Here is a 25,441-nt window from a genome sequence, read left to right on the forward strand (position 1 = left end):
GACTTTATTGACAGGAGGTGAGTAAGCAAACTGGAGGAGATGAAGTGGAGGCAATAGAAATGAACAAAGGCCATAAAGCTCCTGGAAAAAAGCCATTTGTCACTCAAGCTCTTACAGAAATTCCCCTGTCGGATCACAGTAATACATCTGAGTGTTCAGAGGAGCACGCTGAAACGCTGACCACTGTGGGCTTCATTACCTTCACTCACCCACTCAATCCTGTTTTGTTTTAATTCCTTCCAGGAGGCTGAGAAAGTCACCTTGTCTAAGTGGTCAACCCCTGCTGTTTCCCACAGCAGCTACCACGCAAACTCCAGAAGTGCTCATATTCTGCCAGGAAACCCTACCTCCTCCTCAGGAGCCAAAGAGTCTGGAACAATAACACACTATAGAATATTCAATGTTTTTACTCCTCTAACTTTAGGAATTTTGCCAAAAGATGGAGAACCATTACTCAGAGAACTCCCACTTCAATGTCCACATTTCAGCTCCACGCAGTGACATTGCAGTCAGCAAACTGGACAGCAACAAACAACTGCACAGTAACAAACATGCTCTTACCTATCATCATCTGTTATCTCATCTTCTTCATCTCAACCTTCTTAACTCAGCCAATTATATCTTCCTGTAGCCATTGGGTTAAAAATATTTATCTATAAATGCTACCTGCTTGCACAGGTACACACGGGCTTGCATCATGCTGCTCTCATCCCACATTCTTCTGTTTTCATTTTTGCACTAAGGCGGTGTATATCCATAAAAAAGACTTATATCCTTTTCCAGAGAATTGAAATTTCTGGAATATTTCTCATGAAATATATTTGCTTAATAAAATAAAGTTAATTTCACTATTAATTCTCTTCTTTCTACAGGGATGAAAGTTCTAATGAATTACCATAATTCCAGGTAAATTAAAGCCATCACTGGTGCAGAAGGAAACTCTCACAGGGTTCCAGAAAGGCAGGATGAGTTGTTAGTCTGACAGAAGTGGTTTTGTGTTCCCTTTGCCATTTGGGGTCTTTCATCATCACAGTGAGATTGGTGCTTTTACACAGACAAGATACAGGAATGAAAAAACCTGCCCCAGCTGGAATATGGAACAGACAAGTGCTGCTGCTATATGAGCAGGATATACAGGCTGACATCTCCCCCAAAAGCAGTTGTGGAAATATCTCCAAAATTGAATGTACAGCAGAGTAAACTGCCTTGGTTAACACCACAGAATCCTCTGAACCTACAGCTGGTGGAAACAGCTCATCAGAAAGCACCATCACCTTGGCCTTATCACACACAGCTTCACCTAAGAAGGAAGCACTGGAGAAAACTCCTGAGTATTTCTTGATTCTGGCTCTACATCCATCACATAACTGTTCCTCAGAGTGATGCCACCAATTCTAGAACAAAAGAAGGGGGTATTTAAAGACAAAAGGCACAACTTCACCACTTCAGGCACATGCACATTATTGGCCTGCTCAACACTCTTGTGTGAACTCCACACATGGATATTAATAGGAATTCTGTGTCAAAGCTTTCAGAGAGACTGTAGGAATTGGTGGGAGAAAGGAAAGCTAATGACAGCTAATTAAAGATTCAATTTTATGTCTTAGATTCTCTTGCAAGATTTTAGATTTAGTCTTTTCTGGGTTTGTTTGCTTTGTTTTGTTTATGCAGCAGTCTATGCTGATGTAACTGTTCTTGCCATTTCTTTCCATGATAAAATTAGGGAAATAACTCATAGTAAGAACCTGCAAAAACTAGTCTGATAAATGGATAACAGACATGTCACACACACATAATATAAAAACATATAAAATATATTCACACACACATATAATATAAAATATAAATGTATTCTAAAGACCTTTCATGGATCACCACGTTTAAAACTCTGTTCTCCTACGGTATTTAAAAATCTTAAGTTAGTTAAAAAATCCTGTTTAATTTTTTTTAAGAGGAAAGAAGCCAATCCAAGTGTAAAAGTAATCCCATTAAGTGCCTCAAGGTAGCTCTCCCACCCATATCTGATACACAGCTAGCAGATGGAAAACTCAAATTATGGATTTATTCATTACACATTTGTAAAAGGACACTCATCACACAGCATTCCAGCAAGCCTCCACTTTTCAAATACTCTTTGGAGTGGGTGGAATGATTGCTGTTAGACTTTTAAGATTCAGGTTTAAAACGAACTGCTTTATGTCCTGTAACACACTACAATCTCCATGACAATCTCTATTCCACAAAGCAATAGCTTCATTTATTTCAGGGTTATTTGCTCCCTTGCTTACCTTTGCCTAGAAATTCATCTACTCAACAAAAGAAGAAACTTTTCCTAGGGAAACAGAATGGAAAAAAATAGCTGTTTAATATCCCCTGGCACAAGCAACAGTTCCAAGGCCCATGCTTGTATCTCCAGGGATTTAGATTTATTGGCATCTTTGCTGGCTGGGTTTTGGAAGCCTGCAAAGCTGGCCAGAAGAACAGTGTGTATATATTGAGACAGAAAACTCCGTGAACGACGGACATTTTTCACTGATGAGTTCTGTTTTTCCAAGAGGATGGAGTGAAGAACTGTAAATAACATGTTGGGCAGAGGTTGAAAAAGTTATCTAGCTTTTTATAGGCAACTTGAAGGCTTCACTGCTTGCTGGGTTTCTGGGCTCAAGCCAATCACTGTGAAAGTTTCACTTGCACAATTAACTCCTCGTTTGCCTTTGGGCCCAGAGCTGGTGTTAAGAGAGTGAGCACACATAACAGCAATGAGAGAGAACGAGAGGACAAACTCCTCTCTACCTACTAAAAGCATTATTTCAACTAAAATGTCAGAAAATCAGTGGACAGGGGATGGATGAGTAGAATGGCATTAATTTACAAATGGAAAAACAAGGGAAAATGGCTTTTTACTGACAGAAGAACAACTATCAAAGGTAAAGTCAGAAAAGAAATCATTTAATTTTAACTCTGACTGTAGGGACAACTTTTATCACACTTTCCTGCTTCCCCTTGCCCCAGCAGAGCCCATTTACCATGCTAGACAAGAAAAACAATGGCCATTAATATGATTACTTGACTAAAATACGTTGATTATTGAAAAGCTACCTTTTTCCACATAGAAACAGTTGGCCTATTTCAAACAGTAAAACCTCAGTAAATCAAATAGAGTCAGACTCACTAATCTTTCATACATTCAGTTTCATAGAATTGACTTTCAGTCATGGTTTGAGAAAAGGGCTGGGCTATCACCTCATTTTAATGAATCAGTTGTCCAAAGTTTAAGTGGTCATTAAAAACAAAAAAAACCACCCCCGGTTTCTAGATTTGATGCAAGTAACTCTGTCGATTAGAATCATATTTAATCAATGCAAATATGCTTTCCTGAACCTGCAGGCAGGTCAGACAATGATTTTTTTTCAGTAGTTCCTCTATCCTATGGCTCAAGGAACACCCAATGATGAGTGCTGGATGCACCACACATGTAGCATTATTTTGCTCTGCAGAAGACACAGTGAAGGGAAATGGAGAAAACTAGCAAAGATCAAAAAGGAAGAAAAACAAGGAAAAGAGGATGGGAAACCAGTGATTTGTTTGCATTTTTCACTCTTCCAAACTTTAGCTTGTACCGTAACAGTAAAATATCTGCCATTTATACAGCTGACTGTATTTACAAATTAAGGCATATGATCATAGAATCATTTGGCTCAGAAGGGACTCCTGGAGGGGTTTTCATTTATTCCCAGCAGTTTTCCACACAAATATGTCTTCACCACACCAGAAATGGTTTCCCCACACAGATGAGGAACAATAGCTGTATAATATCATTCTTTGAGAATGTAGGAAAAGCTCTTGTTAAAATTCCTGGGGCAGCAGGCCAGGCAGGCAGTGAGGCAGAGCAGCAGGGTGTGAGCTGTGCCTCAGCTCTCCCAGCCCCTCTGCAGCACAGGCTCCACTGCAGCAGCCTGAGCACAGCAGCACTGCTGACAGCACCAGCTCCCAAACTGTCACATCCCCTCGCCCTGGAGCTTGCTCTTCCTAGCACAAGGAGAAAATATGTAGCACAGAGATGTCTTTTACTTAACATCTGAATGCTTCCCAGTGGGTGGAGAGCTGGCAGGAGGAGCTGCATTACTGAACAGCCCTTCCACAGAGCACAGCACTGCCCAGTGCTGGTCTGCTCCTGCCCAGGGAAAACACTGACATTTATCATATACCCATCTCCTCAGGGGATTAAAGACAATGTTATCTCCTAAAGTAGGTAGGAATGTAACCATCTCCTAACCAGATGTCCTTACCTACTTAGCCTAAGCACAGAAAAGAAAAATAAGCAGTAGAAAAAAAAATTAGACTATTTTTATATGTTGTCATCATGGTATCATTACTGTTTTGTTTAGTGCAACTACGCAGTGTCAATGGTGGAGGTCTCCTTTTCTAGACACCTGTTTCTGCATATTAAATGGTACTAAGTCTAATAACTTGATTAAAGCATTATCTAGTTGCTGGAATCAAAGTGGTTTTTTGCTTTTTTTGTAATGATTCTTTTATGGTTTCTGTTCCCTTGTGGTTGCATAAAAATGGCATCCAGAACACTCAGAAGCAAGAACAGCAAAATGGGATAACTAAACCCTTGGGATTTCTGGGATGTCCCTTGTGGCTTCTTTTTTGGTTTTTTTTTAATTTGAGTTGGGAACCCCTTGTACTCATTTTCACATAAACCATTAGATGCATTAAAAAGACCAACATTTTTTCAGAACCAATCATGATCAAACTAGAACATAATCATTACTTTTCTTAGAGCCTCCATACATGATTAAACTCCACCTCTTCCCATGCTGAGGGCACAGCATTACTGTGCATCAATGGATGCACAGTAAGTTTCTTCAAGTTTTTCCCATTTCCCCCCAGCCTGATTTGAGTGGCAGTAGTTTGGTGGAAGGCTCATGTTCCACACATAGCAGATGTCTGGGAGCTGCAAGCACATTTGCCAACCAAAAAGAGACACATCAGCTATGAGCAGGAGGAGGGGAACTCAGATCTCTCACCAGCCAAGGACAGGAAGGGAAGCAGAGTGGTAAGATTTCTACAAAAATGGTTTTAGTCTGCTGTTGCCTCCAGTTTCAAGTTTTCATGGCAGGTTTCAGTCAGGTTATCTCGAGCAATCTTGAAGAGCTGCCCCGTGGCACTGTGTGCTGTTTGGGGCTTCTTCAGGCCAACATTAGCACACTCAGACTGGGCAGAACACACGTCTAAAATGGGTTCAGAGCACCACTAATGGATTTCCCTCTTCCCTTGGATGATATACAGCCAGCTGTCTCTAACAGAGACATTAAATTCTGTAACAATCTTCCATTTTAATCAAAGGCATGAGAATCATTAATGCTGAGGTTACACCTCAGGAAATGGGTGAGAAACAAACAACAGCTGGATTGGATCAAGAGAAAATCCCATATATTCACTCAATGTCGTATTTTTGACATTGACCAGTAATGTGTATCTATGGGAATGTATAAAAACAATTGAGGCATAAAATGAAATTTCCTTGCTAGAACTGCCCAACCTCCAGGAGAGCTGAGGCATGTTGCCTGTTTGTCCCCTGTACTGGGGACTTCACAAGAGCCTTCTTTTCTGCATCTCAAATTCACCTGTATGGCTCTGGTCACACAGAATCCCCAAACACCCTGCTCTCCTTTTCAGAACCAACTTTCTTCTTGAAACAGGCAGATCTAACTCAGCCTGGAACACCACTAAGGGAAGAACCTGCTACACAGAAGTACCAGAGAAAGCTCATGGGTAACACCATGCTGTGCAGTAAGAACTTCCTTTAGAAACTTGCAGCACCAACTTTAGAGTTCAACTGCTCCGTGTCCTGAGCCTGCCCTTCTGCTCAGCAGAGTCTCCTGCCAGTGCCCAGTCACACTTGGCATGAACAAAGGCAAAACAAAGGGAATTCACTGCTGTCTCCAGCTCCAGGCACTCGGTGGATGCCCCCACCTTAATCTGACCCTGCTTGCCCAGACCACAGAATGAAGGGCTTTACACACACAGAAGGGAATAAATACACTGTGTTGTTTTTGGGATTAAAAATAGAACAATTATCCATAACAGTTTACAGCGAGACTTCATGCACACCAGTGTCTATGCTATAGTATATGGTGTGCATGCACAGCTTTTGTCTGTGGAGAACAGTTACCAAAGATAGACATGAAGATCTTTATTACAACAGATTATTATTACCACAGATGATGTGCCAGGAAAATACAAATAATGTATATTAAACCATATGGAGAACTTGCTGGTATGTGGAGCTCAACCACCAAAATGCTTCTTCCACAATCCCCACCTACCCACAGCCTGATCAATGCCCATCATCTGTGCACAAAGTTTAACTTTATTATTAGTACCATGAAATCTGGATATATAAGGAAGTGCCCTACTATATAAAGCAATATATTGGGAATTTTTTTCTTCCTGCTGAAATAATTTCTAATTTAGTTACTATAGAAACCATCCTGCAGCCATCCTAAAAAAAATCTCTGTATATATTTACACTGACACTGAGAAAAAGAAGAGGAAAAAATATGGAATGTACCTGTACATGCACGAGAGAAATGGCCAAACAAAACAGATTTGACAGTAATTTACAGGAACACAGCTAAAACTCCTTAAACTCTAACAGCAATATTCATTCATATCACTGCCATCACTAACAAAGCCATGAACATGCAAAAACCTCTGCTTACAGAGAATCAGGGCCTTTCTTCACTGCTCGGGAAACAAATAGGTACAATAATCCAGTAACACTATTTTCTCTTAGAACTGGAAAAGGGAAGTTCTGAGCATCCTGACATTATTCTAATATGTCAAATGAGTAGAAGTCAGGGTTAACTGAACATGCCTTTTTTGCTCATTTAAGTTGCAGGTGAGTGACAGCTAACAAATTATACAACAGCCCGTGACACACAGATCCAGACCAGCAGTTCTGCAGTACAATTTAACAAGAGACAGCTTTACCCAGGTTTATTTCTTTTCATACAGTGCTGTCATAAACATTTCATAAATAATTCTACTAGGAGTATGCATGATTTATAAAATGTCTGGGAGGAGCTGCTAGCTTTCTCCCTTGCACTCTGTTGTTTGTACTTGTAAAACTGAGTCAGCTGTAATTTCAACAATCCTAAATCTTCTCTATGAGAGATTAAAAACACCAGTGCTACTTGCTGCAGAAGAAAAAGATATTCCAGTAGTAAAGTGTCTACAGAAAACCACTGAGACATGCATTTAACTCTCCTGTATCATGAAGGCTGAAGAGTTCCCAAAGCAGAAAACCAAAGGCATTTTATGGAAGCAAATAAACACTTTGGGTAAAAGGTTTCTGTTGGAAGTAACCTTGGGGGACATTAACAGGCTTAGAAAATCTTAAGGTTGGCCATTTAATTTCTAAGATTAGATGAGACTACTTTTGTAGAGTGCTGGAATTTGTGTTTTATCACCCGAGTCTGGATGTGAAGACAGGAGTGGGACAGTGGGCTGAGCACCATCTGCACAGGGGATGACACACCAGAGCTCTGACCCAGATGGTGCAGCCTCCTCCCCACTGCCTGCCTGGGAGCTCTGCATGAGAACAGAGCAGTTGTGGTTTAACCCAGGCAAGGTCACTGCAGAGCTGAGAGGTTGTTTTCCAAGTTGGTCAGAGATTTAGGTTTGTCCAATTCTGGAATGTCAGCTGACACCACCAGCTTTTTGTCATGGGCACTTGTAGCCCTTTCCCTCTCAGATCTGGATTTTCTCACTCTGCTAAGTCTGTGTCATCTGTTCTGGATTAATGCCACATGCTTCACACAATGTTACTTGAAGAGGATTTTGAAAATATAGCTGGGTAGAAAATGAGACCACCAAAATATTTTATCATGCTAAACTCGTGCCTGTTACCAGGAAGACTAACCTACATGCATGCAGGAATAAGTCAAGATGTCCCCACAGCTGAGACACTGGAGTTTATCTCCAAACCAAAACTTCTAAAGCCTGGAGACTGCATGCAGGACTCCACACTAACACCACCTCTGTATGCTGACAGACCCAAGTTCAAACTGAGAATATCATTTACAAATATCTTCTATTTTTTCACCAGTATTCACAATATATTGCACTGGCCCAGCATATACCTTTTGTTGAAGGTTGTCTTTTCTTTCAAAGTGTATCTAATTTCTGATTAAAGAAATCAATTATGGGAATAAAGTTTTTGTTGATTTAAAAAATAACATTATTGTACTGCTGTCTAGTATCTATACTAGCGCTTTTCATCCTTCAGAGTATAAAAAGGATCAGTATGCAGAATAAGAAATAATTACTTTCTGAAATAATGCTAGCAGATTCCACCTAGGAATACAGTGGAATCGCTTTCAATTAAATTAGCTAGCATTAGCATTCAAAAACTAGACAAGATTTAGGTCAACCACTGATCTCTATTAATGTGGTAATTCACATTTTCAAGTAGAAACACTCCCTTATACACACCTCTGAGTTCCCTACTGCTCATCTTCCTCATACATTAAAACAGAATACTTTTGACACTTAACCCTGCAGAGATGAACAAGTCAGCCTTGATCACGCAAAGTTCACACTTGGCTTGAAGCATGTTGAATAATTCCATTAATCTCCACGAGAATATTTTGCACTGTGTGAATGTGAGTCCAAGCACTCAGCAGCGTGAGGGGCTAATCCCAGCAGGGTTTTTGTAGGGAAAATCAGCAGACAGTGCAGGGAAATCAGCACAAAGCCATGCAGGCCTCAGTGAGGTCAGCACTGCCCCATCAGGCTGTGTCAGAGTTAACTCTGCTGCCAGCAGCTGCTGCAGCGCCGTGTTTGGAGGCAGTGTGAGAACAGTGTTGGGAACACACTGAGGCTGCAGTTGTTGCTAAGCACTGCTTACTCCAAATCAGCTTCCCAGGCTCTGCCAGTGAGAAGCTGGGAGGGAGCAGGGCCAGGAGAGCTGACTGGAACTGGCCAAAGGATGGAACTGAGTATATTGGATATAGAGTTGGATATAGAGTACAGAAACCAGGGGCAGCTGGCTGGGAGGGGCCATTGCTGCTGGGGAGCTGCTACCTCAGTCAGCAGGTGCTGAGCAGCTGTATTGTTTTCCTTGGGTTTTATTCCTCTCTATTTCTCACCTCCCTTTTCATTACTATTATTATAATAATTTTTATTTCTATTTTTGAACTGATCTTAGTCCATAGGCCTTACCTTTTTTCTGATTCTCCTCCCCATCCCATGGAGGGTATGGGAGGGGAGTGATCAGATGGGTGCAAAGTATTTAGCTGCTGCCTTGTTAATCAGATCTTCTCTCCAGAAAGATGTAATGATATAGAAACCCTTTTTGCAGACTGATCCATGAATCAATTTTGAACCATTATCAGGATTCCTTAGTTGTTCAACCCATCTGAAGGATTATAATCACAGAAGAGCACTTACCTTGTACTTAAAAGAGGTGCAGAGAGGTGCTAATTAACACAACATACAGCAAAAATGAAAATAGATCTTTACAGATATAAAGCTGAAATAAATTTCACAATTCCAACATTAAAACAGAAGTACTGGATGGGAAAGCAGAGACACAAAATTTTGTCACTGCCATCACAGGCAACCACATAAGTGACCTGGACTGTGCTCAGCCCAGAATGCCAGGCAGAGCATCTCCAGGCTCTCACCACACACTGCAAACCAGAACTGCTGAGGAGCCCTGCCACAAAAGAACAAAAGGCAAAACCCCTGGGACATACCACAGAAAAGCCAAAGATGCCAAAGACAACAGCAGTGTTGGCAACCACAGCAGGGAATCTGACAGATAAATTCCCATGTGAGTCTCAGAAGCATCTGTGTCCCACGTCAGTGAGGGGCACAGACACTCCTGTGGAAGTGACCACAGACACAGGACAGTCTCTGTGACAGTGCTGCTGCCTCTCTCGGGGGCTGGCAGACACTCCTGCTGAGCCATGCTACAGAGAGCGGAGCACAAGGAAGCTCCTTCCAACTCAGGAGATTCCTTACAGCAAATAGCACTATTTTTCCTATTTTTCCATCACAGGAAGTGCAGTTTGAGTTGAGAAACAATAAACAAGAGAATAACTACAATGAATAAAATCAGAATTTTTAAAGAGGGCTCAGCCATCAAGTATATGATAAATGATGCATAACTGAAAAAATGTTGGTGCTTCTCACCCCATGTTTTCAAGCTCACCAGAAATAATCCTCCTAGTGTGGTTCCCTTCAAGACAGAGATATCCACCCAGTAAATATCTCTGCAATTCTCCTCTCCTTCAGTTGCTCATGGCTTGTTCAACACGCCTGTGTGGAATTTCCCATCCCCATCCCTTTGCAAACCTTTCCAACGAGAAGCAGGTGCTGCAGGGATGGCCGAGGCCGTGCTGTGTTTATCAGCTGTGTAAACTTACGTTGAAGAAGTTGGTCTTGTTCCTCTCGCAGAAGAGGCCCTGTGCAGGCATGTGCTTCAGCTGCTGCCAGGGCACGCCGCTGCCCAGCAGCACGTCCCGCGCCCACTGCAGGTTCTGCGGACAACAACAGCCACGTCAGTGGTGGGCAGGGATGGAAATGCCTCCACAGGTAAAAGTACAAAACAAAGTACAGTTTGGTTGGATTATGCCCTTTTTCTGACCCAGAGATGGGGCAGCTGAGAGGTGTTTTAAAGATCTTTGTTCCATTTTCAGTGTCATGCAAAGGGTGAGACAATACAGATATTACAATTCACACCATCACCATCAGAAGCCAAACTATATTTCCTAATTACAAGACATTTTAAGCGTTTCTTTGCCTAGCAGCTTTTGCCACACAATGCTGTAAATGCATTAAAGCCACTCATCTAAAATTACCCCTTGTGGGTCTTACTACAATACATCTTTCATAGTTCTATTTCTCCAAAGTATCTACTCTTATTTGCAAGGGCATCCTTTGAAACTTGTTTCTAGTTCCATCTCTCTCTAAACAATGTCTGTTCCATGTCCTTTTTAACTCAGCATTTCTTATCTCAAAGTTTGCATACAGATGCATATGTGAGCCTTCTGTCAGGCTTTCAGAATTCTCTACAAATCCATTTCCCACACACTTTTATTTATTAACCTGCAGTTTTTTCTCATTTTCCATATACTTGCTGTTCCAATAGTATTTGTTCTCCCCACACACTCTCTGGAAGCACTCCCAGCTCCTCCCTCAGGCCAGCCACCTGCAGGGAATACCCACCAGGGCTGAGGCCTCAACCCTGAGGCTTAAACTGCAGCATTCCTTCAGTGGGGTGGTGAAATCAGAGCTTTTAGCCCTACCCAGCCACTGCCTCCATGAAAGTTCATTTAACCTCCCTGGAAATTCCATGACTGTCATCAAACTTGGTTAATAGCACTCAATCAATTAACAAGAAAGTATCAGTAGGAGACTAAATGATAGATGACAACCAAAAATTGATAAAAGCACTCTCCCCCTAAGAGTCCAGTGCATGAACCTCTCTTGTGTAGCTGAGAACTAGGGACAGCTGTTGGCTCCAGGCAGAATGTTACCAACAGATGGGACAATTATTAATTGTGAGATTGCACTGATGGAAGCTTTGCTTTACTTCATTTTTTATTTCAGGGTTCAAAAGCGGCATTCCAGTCACATTTAACCAGCTTTTGTACAGAAAACTTCTCAACAGAGGACATGAAAGAAAGAAAAAGATGTTTGGCCCATAGAGACAAATGAGAATGTTGCACTCTGGTTTGTGTTCTGTGGGCTGGAAATACACTTCTGTGAGTCATAAATGTGACTAAATCATGTCCATCCAAGAAGTGAATTCCAGCTGTAATATCCTTTCTTTGTGGATGTGTGTGTGTTGGGGTGGGGGGTTATTAGGAAAGTTCTTATCCTGTCTTCCAGATGATTTTTGTTTATGAGACCCTGGTGAAACAGTAAAAGCTCTGCTCAATCATCAGTGCCTTTGTGCTAATGACAGTAATCATGCAGACATCTCCAATGTCTTACCAGACCTGGAGCATCCCCTCTAGCAAAATGCTGATTATGGATTCATGTGCAAGAGAGCTGAACGCTGGCAAGGATAACCAGATATTTACAGGTGTCAAAAATCCCCCATTCCAAGAGCTCACAGAGGTACTTACACAGGACCTTCATGATTAGACTGCACCATAGTCACAGGGATTTGGACAGCTTCGTTTAGGTATGGAACAAACACATATTCACTCATAAACATCACAAGGTACTTTCTGGCTGGTCATGGGAGTCAATAAATTTAATTATTATCACTGAGTGTCATATTTAATTAAGACTGAAGAAAGCAGAGGGTGTAAACTCAGCTGCATACTGACTTTTTTCTACAGAACTTCTTTTTTAATATGTATTTCTGTAATCCTGTTAACCTAATCCTGAAAAATAGTTGGAACTACATACAGAAGAAAATACAACACAAGAGAACATACAAAAATCTGGTCTTCCATGAAAGTCATCTTGTTTTGAATAAAATCAGGATCCAACAAAAATAAGCCTATTGGAACATCCAAGATCCAGGCACACAAAATGCTTTATTTTGTGCTAATCACAGCCATCAGAAATGTAAGTCAATTCCAAGTGTGAAAATGAAGTAAAATTTGCCTAATGTGTGGTAATCTGAATCTTACAGTTAAAACTATCACATAAAAATTCAAGGAAAACAAAACCCTTAAGAAAGTTACCATCCCATCAAAAAGCTTAAATCTAAAATCCCAGTCTAAAGAAATGTTAGCTATGGATGTGTTCTGGAATGGAAGTTTTACAGGTTAAGGGATCATTAATTGTCTCATTAATTGTGGTGTCATGCTCTGGTGCTGGGATGTGCTGTGCACATTGCCCTGACCATCCACAGGCATGTGTTTGGTACACATAACTCACAGGCTTTTATTGAACAAGAGGATGGCACCAACCCAGCCAGGAGGAGAAAAGATCATTCAGACAAATGGGGCAATTACACGGTAACTTCACACAATCAAAGCTAATAGGAATAAAGGACATAGTTACAGATTTTCCACTACCCTTCTCCTTAAATCAGCATGATCACTTATTCCCAGTAAATATGCCTGAGCAGGTCTCAACTCATTAGATTTCACAGAGTCTGTTCTGCTTGGTTTTCAGCTGATGAAGTTATTAGGAGTGGTTGAAGGGATCCAGGACACAGCAAAAAGGATTTATTCTTCTTGGCACACTGCTTGCCAGTCTGAAATGCTGCATTTGGCTGTCTGACTCAGGGCCATTATGAAATACTCTTTCCAGTTCAGCTGTTGCCTCCCACATCTTTATCACCCCAAGATTCAAAGACAGGATGACTGACAGGGTACAGTAACTTGCAAAAAAGCTGAAGTAGAAAAGGAAAATCTCTTTGGGTCAACCAAATGGAACTCTGAGTCTCCTGAGATGGATACCCCTTAAGTCAATGGTGTCAGAAGGACCTTCACCTAAACTGGAAACTCCACAAAAGTGCTTCTGAGAGGTGAAAAAACCACTCCAGTATATTTTAATCCTTCCTTCTGATTTCATTTACAGTCCATTAGAAGGCTTTGTCTCTAAAACCTCCTCCTACTCCTGCATCAAATAAAAGCAAAATAAAAAGCCTACTGATTTGAAGAGTGGCCTTTGAAATGAACCATTATTATCAAACTGTTTCTACTTGAAGAGTTTACATCTATTATGCTTCCAGATTATGTCTGTATCTATTAAGCTTACATACATATAATACAATTTTTACATGCATGTATTTTGCCTGCTTTGACTAACTTGTCACGTCACTGACCTCATGTCACACCCAACACTCATTTCCCCATTAGGGGCTCTGCTAATAACAAACATTATAGAACATACAAACTTCAAAACTCACACAAACAGTCTTTCAGCAGATTCTTCCAGGATTTGCAGAGCACTTCTTATTTTGAGGTTAAAAAAAGCATGTCAGTAAATATTTTTATTTCCTGATCACCTGCTGGTTACAGATGATCAGACCAGCTCCATGTACAGATCCGTAAGGACCATAAGGCAAGTACTTTTCACAAAGTTACACTGACAAGCAGTGCCTTGCCAAGTCCTAACTTCTCCTTCCAACCAGCGCCAACACTCATTTTGGAGGTAAAAATCACAAAGGATGAAGACTTTACCTCAAGACAATGTTAATGGGAAATTAAAACTACTGCCCAAACTGGCAGTGAAGTAACTTCTGAAAATTCATCTGCAGTTGCCTGCACATTTACTCCAACTAAAACCAGTTATGTATAAAATTGTTCTGATAACAGACTAAAACAAAGAAAAATAGACTCCAAGTATTAAGCTGGATTTTGCAGGGAGAAAAAAAAATCCAGCAGAACATGTAGCCAAATTAAATGTTCAAAGGGTTTGAAAAGATGTTTAAAAAAGCACTCAACAACCATCTCCACTAATCTCACAACAGCAAAACCAGGAAAACTGTGAAATGGGAGAAAACAGATTGCATATGGAAAATTTGTTTTTCTATGCACTATGGAGACCTGCCAATCCTCTCCTTTTCCCAGCCAACCATGAATTTTGGCCATCAGTCTAAATTCTTCATGCAAATTCCTGGCGTTGGAACGTAAACGCTGAATTTTCCAAGATGGTTATACACATTTAAAAATTAATCTCAGCTTTCTAAAATTTACCACTCTGCCCCCCAACAACATAACTTGATGTAAATTATCTCATTTTTTAAATCAGGCTTATCATGAGTAAATATAAGCATAACTCTTACTCCAGTTACTGCTGATAATGCATAGATCCATTTTGTGTTTTAAGTTTGTGCAGGAGTATAACTTCCACTAAAGACACAGTAATGTGCCATTAAAACACAGAAATTGGACACTGCTCTACAAAAGAACCTGAATGAGTCATTAAAGAAAGAAAATGTAAAACCCTTGTGAAAATATGTAGTGCACATATATCAATAAGAAGATTTTGGGGGGTTTTGTCTTGTCAAGTGGCTTTTTGCTTCGCAGGGAAGTAACAAAGAAGGACAGTGAAACCCAAAAATGCTCATTGGTAACTACTAGGCTCAAACAGGCAGGATTCAGTTTTTCTGAGTTCCAAGAGGAAACAGATTTAGACAACAATATGTGTTTCACATAGAAATCCATCATTGAGTTGATATTTATATAAGGAGGGAGATATAAAAAGCAAAAGAGAAAGCTTCATCAGGGAAAAATAATAGAAGAAAATATTTTGCAAGTAGTTCCTCAGGCAAGGACATGCTATTTGAACCAATAAATTGAAAACAGGCAGCTTTTTTTGTTGAATGTTGATACAAAATCATGTCAGCAACAGTAATGACAGATTGCAGGAATCTATGGCTCCTAGTCATGATTAGCTCCATGGAAAAATTAACAACTGTTACATACAAACAGCATAAGAATGTTTTCAAAACAGGCTCTGTGTAAAAAAAGGGTGGTATTTTCCTGGATAATCACTCTACAGACAAATGGAATATTCATCACCTTCCAGTAGGTTGGTAAGACTTGCTTGTGCTCACTTTGCAGTGACACTGGTGACATTTTCTATTTCAAGGCCAGAGGTACAATTTGTTCCCCTTCCCTGTTGTTCACACAAGTTTCAGTACTGGTGGGGAAGAAAATTCAGGAAGCCATGCAGAGCAGCATATGATCTAATACAAGACTTCCAAATATAAAATCTGAATTCAAACCTTAATTACGACAAATAGTAAAATATCTCCGATCAGTTCAATGTAATATTCCTACACATTTTACCAACAAAGACCCAGGACACCCAGAAAGTTCATCTGGGTCACATGATGTGTTTACACAATACTGATTAATTTCTGCTCCAAGTCACTTTTCAGTCTACTTGTTCAGTAAAATAAATAATTGCTGTCATTTTTATGAGAACATCTTAATTTATGTGACATATCTAAAATGTAATTCTCTGCTGAATGACAGAAAATTACTTAGTTCAGTAATAAAAAAAGAAATTTTCTCCTTAACTGACCTCACTCTTGAGCCAGACAATCTAGGAGCTGAAGACTTCCTGAAGTGTAGCTTCATTTCAAACTGCATTGCACAAGGTGTATTTATCTCTGAGACTTGTGCACCAGTGCCACTGGCAGCACAGCTGGTTTGCTGGCACTCAGCAAGGTCCACAGATCCACTGGGATGACAAAAATCTAAGATTTTAAACCCTCACTATAGTAGCCAGATAAATCCTGCTACAACTCAGGCACAGGCCAATTCAGCAAATATAGCTGACTAGGACAAGAGAAAAATCACATCTAAATCGGTTTTCTGCTCTGAATCCTCCTTTTGAACAATATCAACATGTGCGTGTTGCTCCAGATGGCTGCTCTCTGGATTTATTTCAGGATTACCTAAACCACGTCCCTCATGAGTTTCCAAATGATGGTGCAAAATATATGGGTAGAAAATGCAGCACCAGAGCAGGTCTGGGGTCTGTAGGAAAAGGCCTGTAAATAGAAAGCTCCATCAGCACCCATTTCTCTCATCTGATGGTGAGATGAGATTGATCTGTCACACTGTGCTTGGTCACATGAGCACATGGCATGAGAACAGTGATCTGACAGCAGCCAGAGAAACAAGAGAAACAAGGCCCTTGTCTTGGGTTGAAAAATGTAACCAAAAATGTGTATTCTATTTTCATCTGTTGAAACCAGGAGATATTGTTCTCTATCTCTTGTAACTCTAGGGGTGGAAAGAGGGCGATGCCTTCTGTTAATGGGACACCTGATAACACCAGATAAGGCAGGGCCTCCTTATCTCCTCCTCCACCCATCCTCCTCCATCCTCCTCCGAGGGACATCCCCTGTGAATGGGCCATTGAAGGCTCTCACAGGACTGATAACATCACCTCATCCCATTGGGAGATGCTGCACCCAGTGGAGGAGCCAAAACCTTTCCATGGGATAAAACAGCAATCCTAAACACCAACTCAGCTGCTTTTCCACTGGATTCTCAGAGGAAGACCAGACCCATCTTGCCAGCACTGGACCCTTTTTCCACAGGATCATCTCTACTCCACAGAACAACATCTGTTACTCCAGGAAGACTCATTTGGACTGCTTCCAACACCCTGACAACAGGGTGTCAGGTCGTATCTCTGACTCTGTCAGGTTTTCTAGGACTTTTGTTTGTTTTCTTGTTTGTTTGTTTGTTTTTTACTACTGCAATTTGTATTCTTAATATTCTTAGTAAAGAACTGTTATTCCTATTCCCATATTTTTGCCTGAAAGCTCCTAATTGTAAAATTGTGATAATTTGGAGGGAGGGGTTTTTACATTCTCCATTCCAAGGGAAGCTCCCGTTCTCCCTGACAGATACCCGTCCTTCCAAACCAAGACACCCGACACACTGAAGCCCTGTCACTCACCCTGTGTGTCTTGCTGTAGGTGTAGAGGTAGGCCAGCCTGTAGAGGCTCTTGTAGTGCTGGGGGAAGCGGCTGAGGCACAGGCAGAAGGAGGAGATGCACTGCTCCGTCAGGAACTTGCGCTGCTCCTCCAGGTCTGCGGGGAGCGCGGGAGGAAACTCGGCCGCGTCCTCCCCACCAGGCTCAGCTCTCCTCTTGCAGTCCCACTGCGAGCCTGGGGCGATGGCAGCTTTCAGGGCATTGCCAGAAGCACACTGAGCATCCAGCACCAGTTTTTGGCCAGCAGGCTCAGCAGGATCATACAATTCTGAGCTCTCCAGCAGCTCTTCTGACTTTCCTGCAGCTGGAACAGTGAGAGAGAAGTGACGGTGAAATTGCCATTTCCAAATGGCAAATGACAAAGAAAATGACAAAAATTCAATATGGCAAAATAGTAATCCTTTTCTCCATTAAAGCATAGACAGAAATATTGAAAAAAATGTATGACTACTCGTGATATTCACTGAATAAGTAATCTGCAACTCATTGACAGAGCCAGGCAGTGCTGTCTCCATTGTCTTCATTTGGGTTTTATCCTGAACAATAGTATGAATTCAGCACACCTTACACAATGCAGCGTTTTACACGCTCTTGGAAGACTGAGGAGGAGGAGGGGAAAAAAGCCAAAATAAAGGAGTAAATTCAGCAACATTTTATTGCAAAGAAGAGAAGAAAGAACAGAAAATTAAAGCCACCCTCCCAAGTGAAATGTATTATTCTTAACAGTCTGCCTAGAAGAACACAATGCCAGAACACAAAATGGGCTCAGACAGAACGATCAGCAGCAGCTCACCTGGTCCTCTGCATGATGCAGGACCTACAGTTCCATGTAAATATTTTTGTGATTAACTTGGTACTTATAATTCAATTGACTCATCTTTTGTTGAAGGATACCAAATCCTCCTTCAGAAAGCATCTTGTTACAGGGGCAGCTTCCACATTTGCTGTTAGCTAACCATTATTGCTGGAAACACGCGTGCTACATGCAGATTAATTTCTTTAACTTTGATTTTTAGTCATGGAAGTTTACCATGTCTTTGTCTTTCCTAGGATAAAGAGCCAGATACATTAGATCTTATCTCCCAGCAGAGAGTGCAGAGATATGCTAAAATGTACTTCATCCTCAAATATAAAGCTGCTCCATAACTTTTTTTCTGATACTTTTGATGTTTTACAAGAACTCATGCTTTTCAAAATGTGCATGCCCAATGTCTGTATCCATTACAATTTTACTGTACAGGTAGCTTTATGGGAAACAACATCTGTTCTAATAAACACCAGTAATTTTAGAAGGCATTTGATGGTTTTTCTGACAGACAAATGATGACAATAACACAATTCACTGCAAGCCTGAAAAAGAGCCATATTTTTAGTCTAGAAGCCAGAAGACTACTGGATTTAGTGATCATGGAAGTACTACTTCAAAAAACTGGAAACTGGCATTTATTTCAGCATGCTAAATCAAGCATTACGACAGGCTTCCCTAGCTTAGGCAAGACTGAAGTAAAGTATTTTTAAAAACAAGAAGCCAAGGTAATCCAAGTCTGCAAACAAGGAGATAACTGCTTGGCACTTGTTCCTAGTGAGAGCAGAGAAGTGACTCAGGACTATCCACACAGCATGAACTCTGGATCTCTGAAACTGGGAAAGGGTGAACTGGCAAAGAAGATTTAACATCCAACAAAAAGCCACAGCATGGAAAGGTGGACAAAATTACACATTGGTTTTGTTTGTCTTTCCCTGTTGAGTCCAGCCTCTTTATCTACTGCCACATGCAACTGTACAAACATCAGACAAAGGGAAATTCCAGCTAATGGATTTTGAAACCATTTTTCCTGTGGAATACAGAACACTTAGTACTATTATATATGGAAAACTCTGGTAGAGAGCAATTCTAGTTCTCCACTGGAATGAAGTATACAATGGAATAAAGCATCTAAATTCTACCACTTCTGCTCTTCTCAGTACTGAATATTAAGCTGCTACTAGGACAGAACAAAAAGGGCATCTATTCCTGGGAAAAGCAAGAAAGTCTTGAGACTATATTCAAATAACTACTCTTTAAATTATTTAAAAATATGAAACATTGAAGAAAAAGCAAATAACCTAAAAGAAGGCAAGTCAGTCAAAGGGCCACCATAGACAGCAGTTTATTTTTTCTTTGTAAAATTTAACAGATAGAACAAATGGGGTTGGTGGCACATAAATGAGGCACAGTTCCAAATTTAAGCTACACACATACAGGCAGCAATGGTACCTAGTTAAAATTCTTAGTCACAGTGCAGCATATTTCAGTGCATCTGCAAGCCAGGAGAAACATTTTAATGAGACTATTGCAGCTGACATTATCCATTAAATCAGGCATACCCTTTTCCTCTGCAGCTCCCAGGGTCTCTTTGCTGAGCATCAGTGGATCAGCACAGGTAGCAGAAATCCTCTTCTCTGTGTAAGCCTTCTTCAGGCTGTCTTGAGAACTGGCAGGCTCATTAAACATATCCTGTGTGGAACTGGAGTCAGACAGCACTGCTCCAGTGCTATCCTGACTCCTCTCTGCAAAAGAGATAAAGGAGGAATGCATCACTTCATACTCTTCAAGCTGCTCCTTGTCTCTTGGTAACAGCAACACAAAACTGCAGCCACTCTGCAAACTCTTACAACTGCCATATAGGATCCCTAACCACCACCAAGGAAAGGTATTTCATTCTCACAACATTTCTTCCTACAATATAATCCTGGAATTTGGTTCAAAAGCAATAAAGCTCAGCTTTCAAGAGCAGTTAGACTGGGGACACAGTATTTCAGCTTGTACGGCCCTGTAAAATTTCCCAGGCTTACTGGACCATTTGCCTTGAAAACACCCAGTATAGTTTTGAAACTGACACAAGCAAAGTTCAATTGACAAAAGAAAACCATGAAGAACAATACTGGTAAAAATTAGTCACGAAGGAAAGAAAAATCAGTACAACTAGAGGGCCAAGACTTACAGGAGTGATCTCTGATGCCAACTGTCCTGCAGGTGTAAGATGCTGCTCAACAAACTTTCTGAAAGGCTATTTGATATGGCAAATAAACAACACAGCAAAGAACTAGGCCTAACACAGACAGGGAAACTGGACTTCAAGGCAGCAGAGAGAAGAACAGGAGAAGTGACTTTACCTTGACAGAGTGGAGCAGTGGCTGCTGACTACAGCACAGTCACAACTAAGCTGTTAATCTGCACAGAACAGGCATCGTGACTTCACCATGGGGGATAAAACACACCTCAGAACAGGCAAGTGAAAACCTCCCACTCATGTCTGAAACCTGCCAGATATAACCCAAGTTCTTTACATCAAGGGTTATCAGAGACAACCCTGCATGACTAAAGAACACAGCTTAGTCTCGCTGACAGAAAGAGGCCTGCACATTCCCACTGACATGGGAAACTGGCATTTTTCCACGTTGTGCCAGTGTAATTCAGTGTTCAGTATAAAATTCCAATACAGGCAATTCCCTTTAAATCTGGAGTCCACAAGAATAATTTCCAATTTCTTCTTAAGATACTGGTACTTTATTCTGTGATCTAGTTAAAACTGTCCCTGCTCATTGCAGGGGTGTGGGACTAGATGATCTTTAAAGCTGCATTCCAATTCAAACCATTTTATGATTCTACACAGAAATGGCATAACCAGGAGAGGGCTACATCCATTGTCTAGGTAGTTCCACTGCATTCTGATTCATTAATTTTATTGATAAGATCAAGAAAGAAAATTACCAAAGCAAAAGCCTTTGCTTTGAGATGAGCAGATAATTTAATTAAATTTCTTCTGTTCCATCTGAATTGCACTTGTTCACGAGAGAGCTAAGGGCCTCCTATGAATTTATTTTATCAAGATAAATCCCTCTGCAAATCTTCAGCTTGCAGATCAGGTTCTGCTTATTAGGATTCCAATGAATTTAAACCAAATTTGATGCACTCTGTAGGTTTTTCACTACCACACAAAGAAAACCTTCCCTTTCAGTGAGCAGATCTTAATAAAACTGTATCTTGAAAAAGAAGGGGGGAACAGTATTTGCTTCCTAATTAGAAGCTATATAAGTTGGTTAATGATGACAAGTTTTATACAGAAAGAATGTAATTCTAAAGAATGGGAAGAGAAGGGTTCTGAAGAGAGGTCAGTCAAGCTTTAAATGACTCATTTATAAAGCTTTAATAACTTTCTGTGGTACAAATCGATACTATTGAATTCCCAGTTAACATCAGCAAAACCATTTACAGTAGCTCCCTTGATATTTTTTTAAAGGAAGTTTCTGCATCTGTGGCAAAAAGGCTGAATTACTCATCTAGGGGAAAAAAATTGCGAATTTCCAGATGTTGCCAGAAGCCTGCAGGTCAGTTCTGATGTGTGGGTTATGACAGATGAAGCATTAGGATGTAAATCAAGAAGTGCCAGACCAATATGCCTGGGTGAGATCAGATCACTGGGAAATTACAATAATTTTTCATCATGCAAAGATAGACAATGATTCAACACATTAAATTTCAAATGTATGCATGAGCTTTTCCTTATGGGAACGAATGTAAATACCTCCCTACAATTAGCTAGCTATTTTAATTTGAAATTTCTGCTTAAATGAATGTGGGTCTAAGCAGGGATGTTTATAATCTTCTCTTTCAATACATTGACTCTATTTAAAACATAGTGATATTAACATTGGGCTCCTGAATCACTGGAAACCAGAGGAAGGTAACTATTGAGACAACTTTCTGTTACATTAGATATTCCTTGAATGCAGCAGATGCTTTCTAACTAAGTGAGCCAGATGGAAATCCCTGGAGTATTCCAGGAATTAGCAGCAGCCACCAATTATTGATATTAATTTCTCAGAAATCACAGAGGATGGGTGAAGTCCCAGGGAACGTAAAACAAAGTGCAGTACTTATCTTCACAGAGGATGAAAGGTCAAAGCTGTGAGCCAGCCCTCATTTTCCACAGAATTATTTGAGCATAAATAAATAAATCCTTCTCTAAGCACCTAAAAGGTAACACAATCAGGAGCAGAAAATGTGTGAGTGGATCCCAGCACACACATTCCCATGTGCCTGTAAAGAATTTGTGATTCTCAAACCAGAACTGGTCAAAATGTCAGGCTACTCTAAACACACCTCAGCAAAGCAGCATTCTTGAATGTGTAATCAGGAACTTTGCAGAAAAAATATGTAAGAGTCTTCCTGTTCTACTGAGCACTAATGAAAATTAAACTTAATTATGGTGTCTGTATTTGGGACCCACATTTTAAAAAAGACATTGAAATAAGGAAAATTAATTCAGAGGAGAGGATAAAAAATGAGAGATTAATGAGATGACATATGAAAATTACCAGGAGAATTGGACTTATCTTAAAAAAGATGAGGGAGAATTTCCAAATACATATGATTAACCAAAATAAAAATACAATAATTGCTGTTCATATTCATTAGGTGCAGTGCAAAAGGCAATAGGTTTTAACTGCAGCAAGAAAATTGACTTTTTTACCCTCATCTCTATCTTCTGTGCTACATAGAAAACAGCACAGCAAACTATAGACTCACTGTAGAGTTTTGAAGACAGGCAGACAAATAGCCATCATTTGTTAGGTTACCCAAGATGTCCCTTCATATAATAAAAAGCTCTGTCACTACCTAAATATTGCAGTATGCAATGCAGAACTTCTGGCAACTCCACCAATTTACATCCTAACTCTGGTTTTCCAAAAAGAAAAAAAAATGGCATATTTTATATACATGAAAGCTTTATTCTCTTCTAGCCTAACTGCCAAATATAACTCTTTTATTTTATAACTCTAGAGGTGCTGGATGGACACATAGCACATATTTTACATTTGTTGTGTTGTGAAGCTTTTCCTTTATCTGGTAAGAGCTGACTGCAGTTGAGACAGTCATTACTGTTACCCAGCCCACTGCCAAGGACTGCAGTGTGTGAGGCACCAGAATGAATCCAAAATCCCCAACTGCTATCAACACCTGCCCTTCTGAATGGCACAAACCCATGGAGAGCATCAGTGCTTTTTCATAATTTCTACTATAATTAAAACAATTTAATGCAACCCAGTGTCATTTAAGAGTTAAAAAATTATGGGGTTTTGTATTTTGTTTACCTATTTTGTTAGTTTTCCTACCCAGTAATAACAATAAGCAAGCTTTTCCAAAAAGCTGGGGTGGTTGTTGTAAGAGATTGGTAAATCGAGGAGTAAATATTCTATTGAGTTTCCTATTACTTCAAAAGCTAAGATAAAAATACAGCTGGGTATTAATGCCCCAAAATTATTATCTATAGCAGAAATGAAGAGACTAGGTAGCAACTTCTACTAAATTGTGCATAAGTAACTGTAACAATATTCCTATGAAAAATACGATCTGATAGTAGATGTTTCTCCTTGGTATTATTATATTTTGTTTCACTATTTCATTGCATCATTCCTAAGTTTTAGGAAGATTTCAAACAAACTGATGAACTAAAATCTCTGTTTGATGTAAAGTTAAGTATTTTATATTTATCTCTAAAAATTTCAGAAAATGGCACTTGAAAACCAGGGTAAAAAATACTGCATTTCTCTTAATGTCCTCAACTTGTGACATTCCATTTCAAATCTGTGTCAGATTATATCCCCTGCTCTGTCAAGGGATGAAAAAGTGCAGCTTTGGACAGGAGATTTTAAAAGGTCAAAAGAAGAATCTTGTTAACTTTCCAAGACATTAGTAAAAAAACACTAATTATTATCAGAAAGATGTCATTGGGAAGAAAGAATTTGTATATTCATCTGTACTGCCAAGCCATTTATTGCACCCACTGAGGCCCTGTCAGTCACACGGATGATTAAATCACTACCACTACTGAAACACATCTGTCACAGATGTTAGAAAAAATATCTGAAGTCTGTTTGCCTTAATTCCATGCTCAAGAGCATTTTAACATTAATCTTATCCCAAATGGAATAGGTTTACTGGGTTGACTTCAAAGATCCCTGTTGTTCCCCACTACTCCTCCCCAGCAGACACAGCCACCAGCATGGCACTGTCACTGTCCCCTCAGCACGTGGGCACAGCACCTGCAGGCCACCCCATCAGCAGCACAGTGTTACACTCTGGAGAGCCTAAATCACTGCTTCATCTTAAAATGGAGCAGGAAAACAAGGCTCAGTACTGCAGCAGGCATCTCCTGTGCCAGCACCTCCCACAGGAGCCCTGTGCACCATCCGTAACACTTGTTACCTGAACTGAGCCCCTCAGCCCTGCACAGGGACAGGACAGTGATGTGTCACAGTGAGAGTGACAAACTGAGCCCCTCAGCCCTGCAGAGGGACAGGACAGTGATGTGTCACAGTGAGGGTTACCTGAACTGAGCCCCTCAGCCCTGCAGAGGGACAGGACAGTGATGTGTCACAGTGAGGGTGACCTGAACTGAGCCCCTCAGCCCTGCAGAGGGACAGGACAGTGATGTGTCACAGTGAGGGTGACCTGAACTGAGCCCCTCAGCCCTGCACAGGGACAGGACAGTGATGTGTCACAGTGAGGGTGACCTGAACTGAGCCCCTCAGCCCTGCACAGGGACAAGGACAGTGATGTGTCACAGTGAGAGTGACAAACTGAGCCCCTCAGCCCTGCACAGGGACAGGACAGTGATGTGTCACAGTAAGAGTGACAAACTGAGCCCCTCAGCCCTGCAGAGGGACAGGACAGTGATGTGTCACAGTGAGGGTGACCTGAACTGAGCCCCTCAGCCCTGCAGAGGGACAGGACAGTGATGTGTCACAGTGAGGGTGACCTGAACTGAGCCCCTCAGCCCTGCAGAGGGACAAGGACAGTGATGTGTCACAGTGAGGGTGACCTGAACTGAGCCCCTCAGCCCTGCAGAGGGACAAGGACAGTGATGTGTCACAGTGAGGGTGACCTGAACTGAGCCCCTCAGCCCTGCAGAGGGACAGGACAGTGATGTGTCACAGTGAGAG

The 25,441-nt window shown here is 40.8% G+C and overlaps 1 protein-coding gene across 5 annotated transcripts in view; it reads right to left on the reverse strand.

Moving 5' to 3' along the window:
* Positions 1-25,441, reverse strand: part of CABIN1 (calcineurin binding protein 1) — a 109,017-nt gene that overhangs the window by 49,148 nt on the left and 34,428 nt on the right. For all 5 annotated transcript variants that reach the window (XM_063416466.1, XM_063416464.1, XM_063416465.1 and 2 more), the window contains exons 28-30: positions 19,820-20,002; positions 17,416-17,756; positions 10,446-10,559 (exon numbers count right to left, since the gene is read on the reverse strand). In XM_063416466.1, coding sequence (XP_063272536.1) covers positions 10,446-10,559; positions 17,416-17,756; positions 19,820-20,002 — 638 coding nt within the window. The remainder of the gene's footprint in view (positions 1-10,445; positions 10,560-17,415; positions 17,757-19,819; positions 20,003-25,441) is intronic.

Source organism: Prinia subflava, chromosome 19 (genome assembly GCF_021018805.1).
Source record: "Prinia subflava isolate CZ2003 ecotype Zambia chromosome 19, Cam_Psub_1.2, whole genome shotgun sequence".
NCBI classification, from domain to species: domain Eukaryota; kingdom Metazoa; phylum Chordata; class Aves; order Passeriformes; family Cisticolidae; genus Prinia; species Prinia subflava.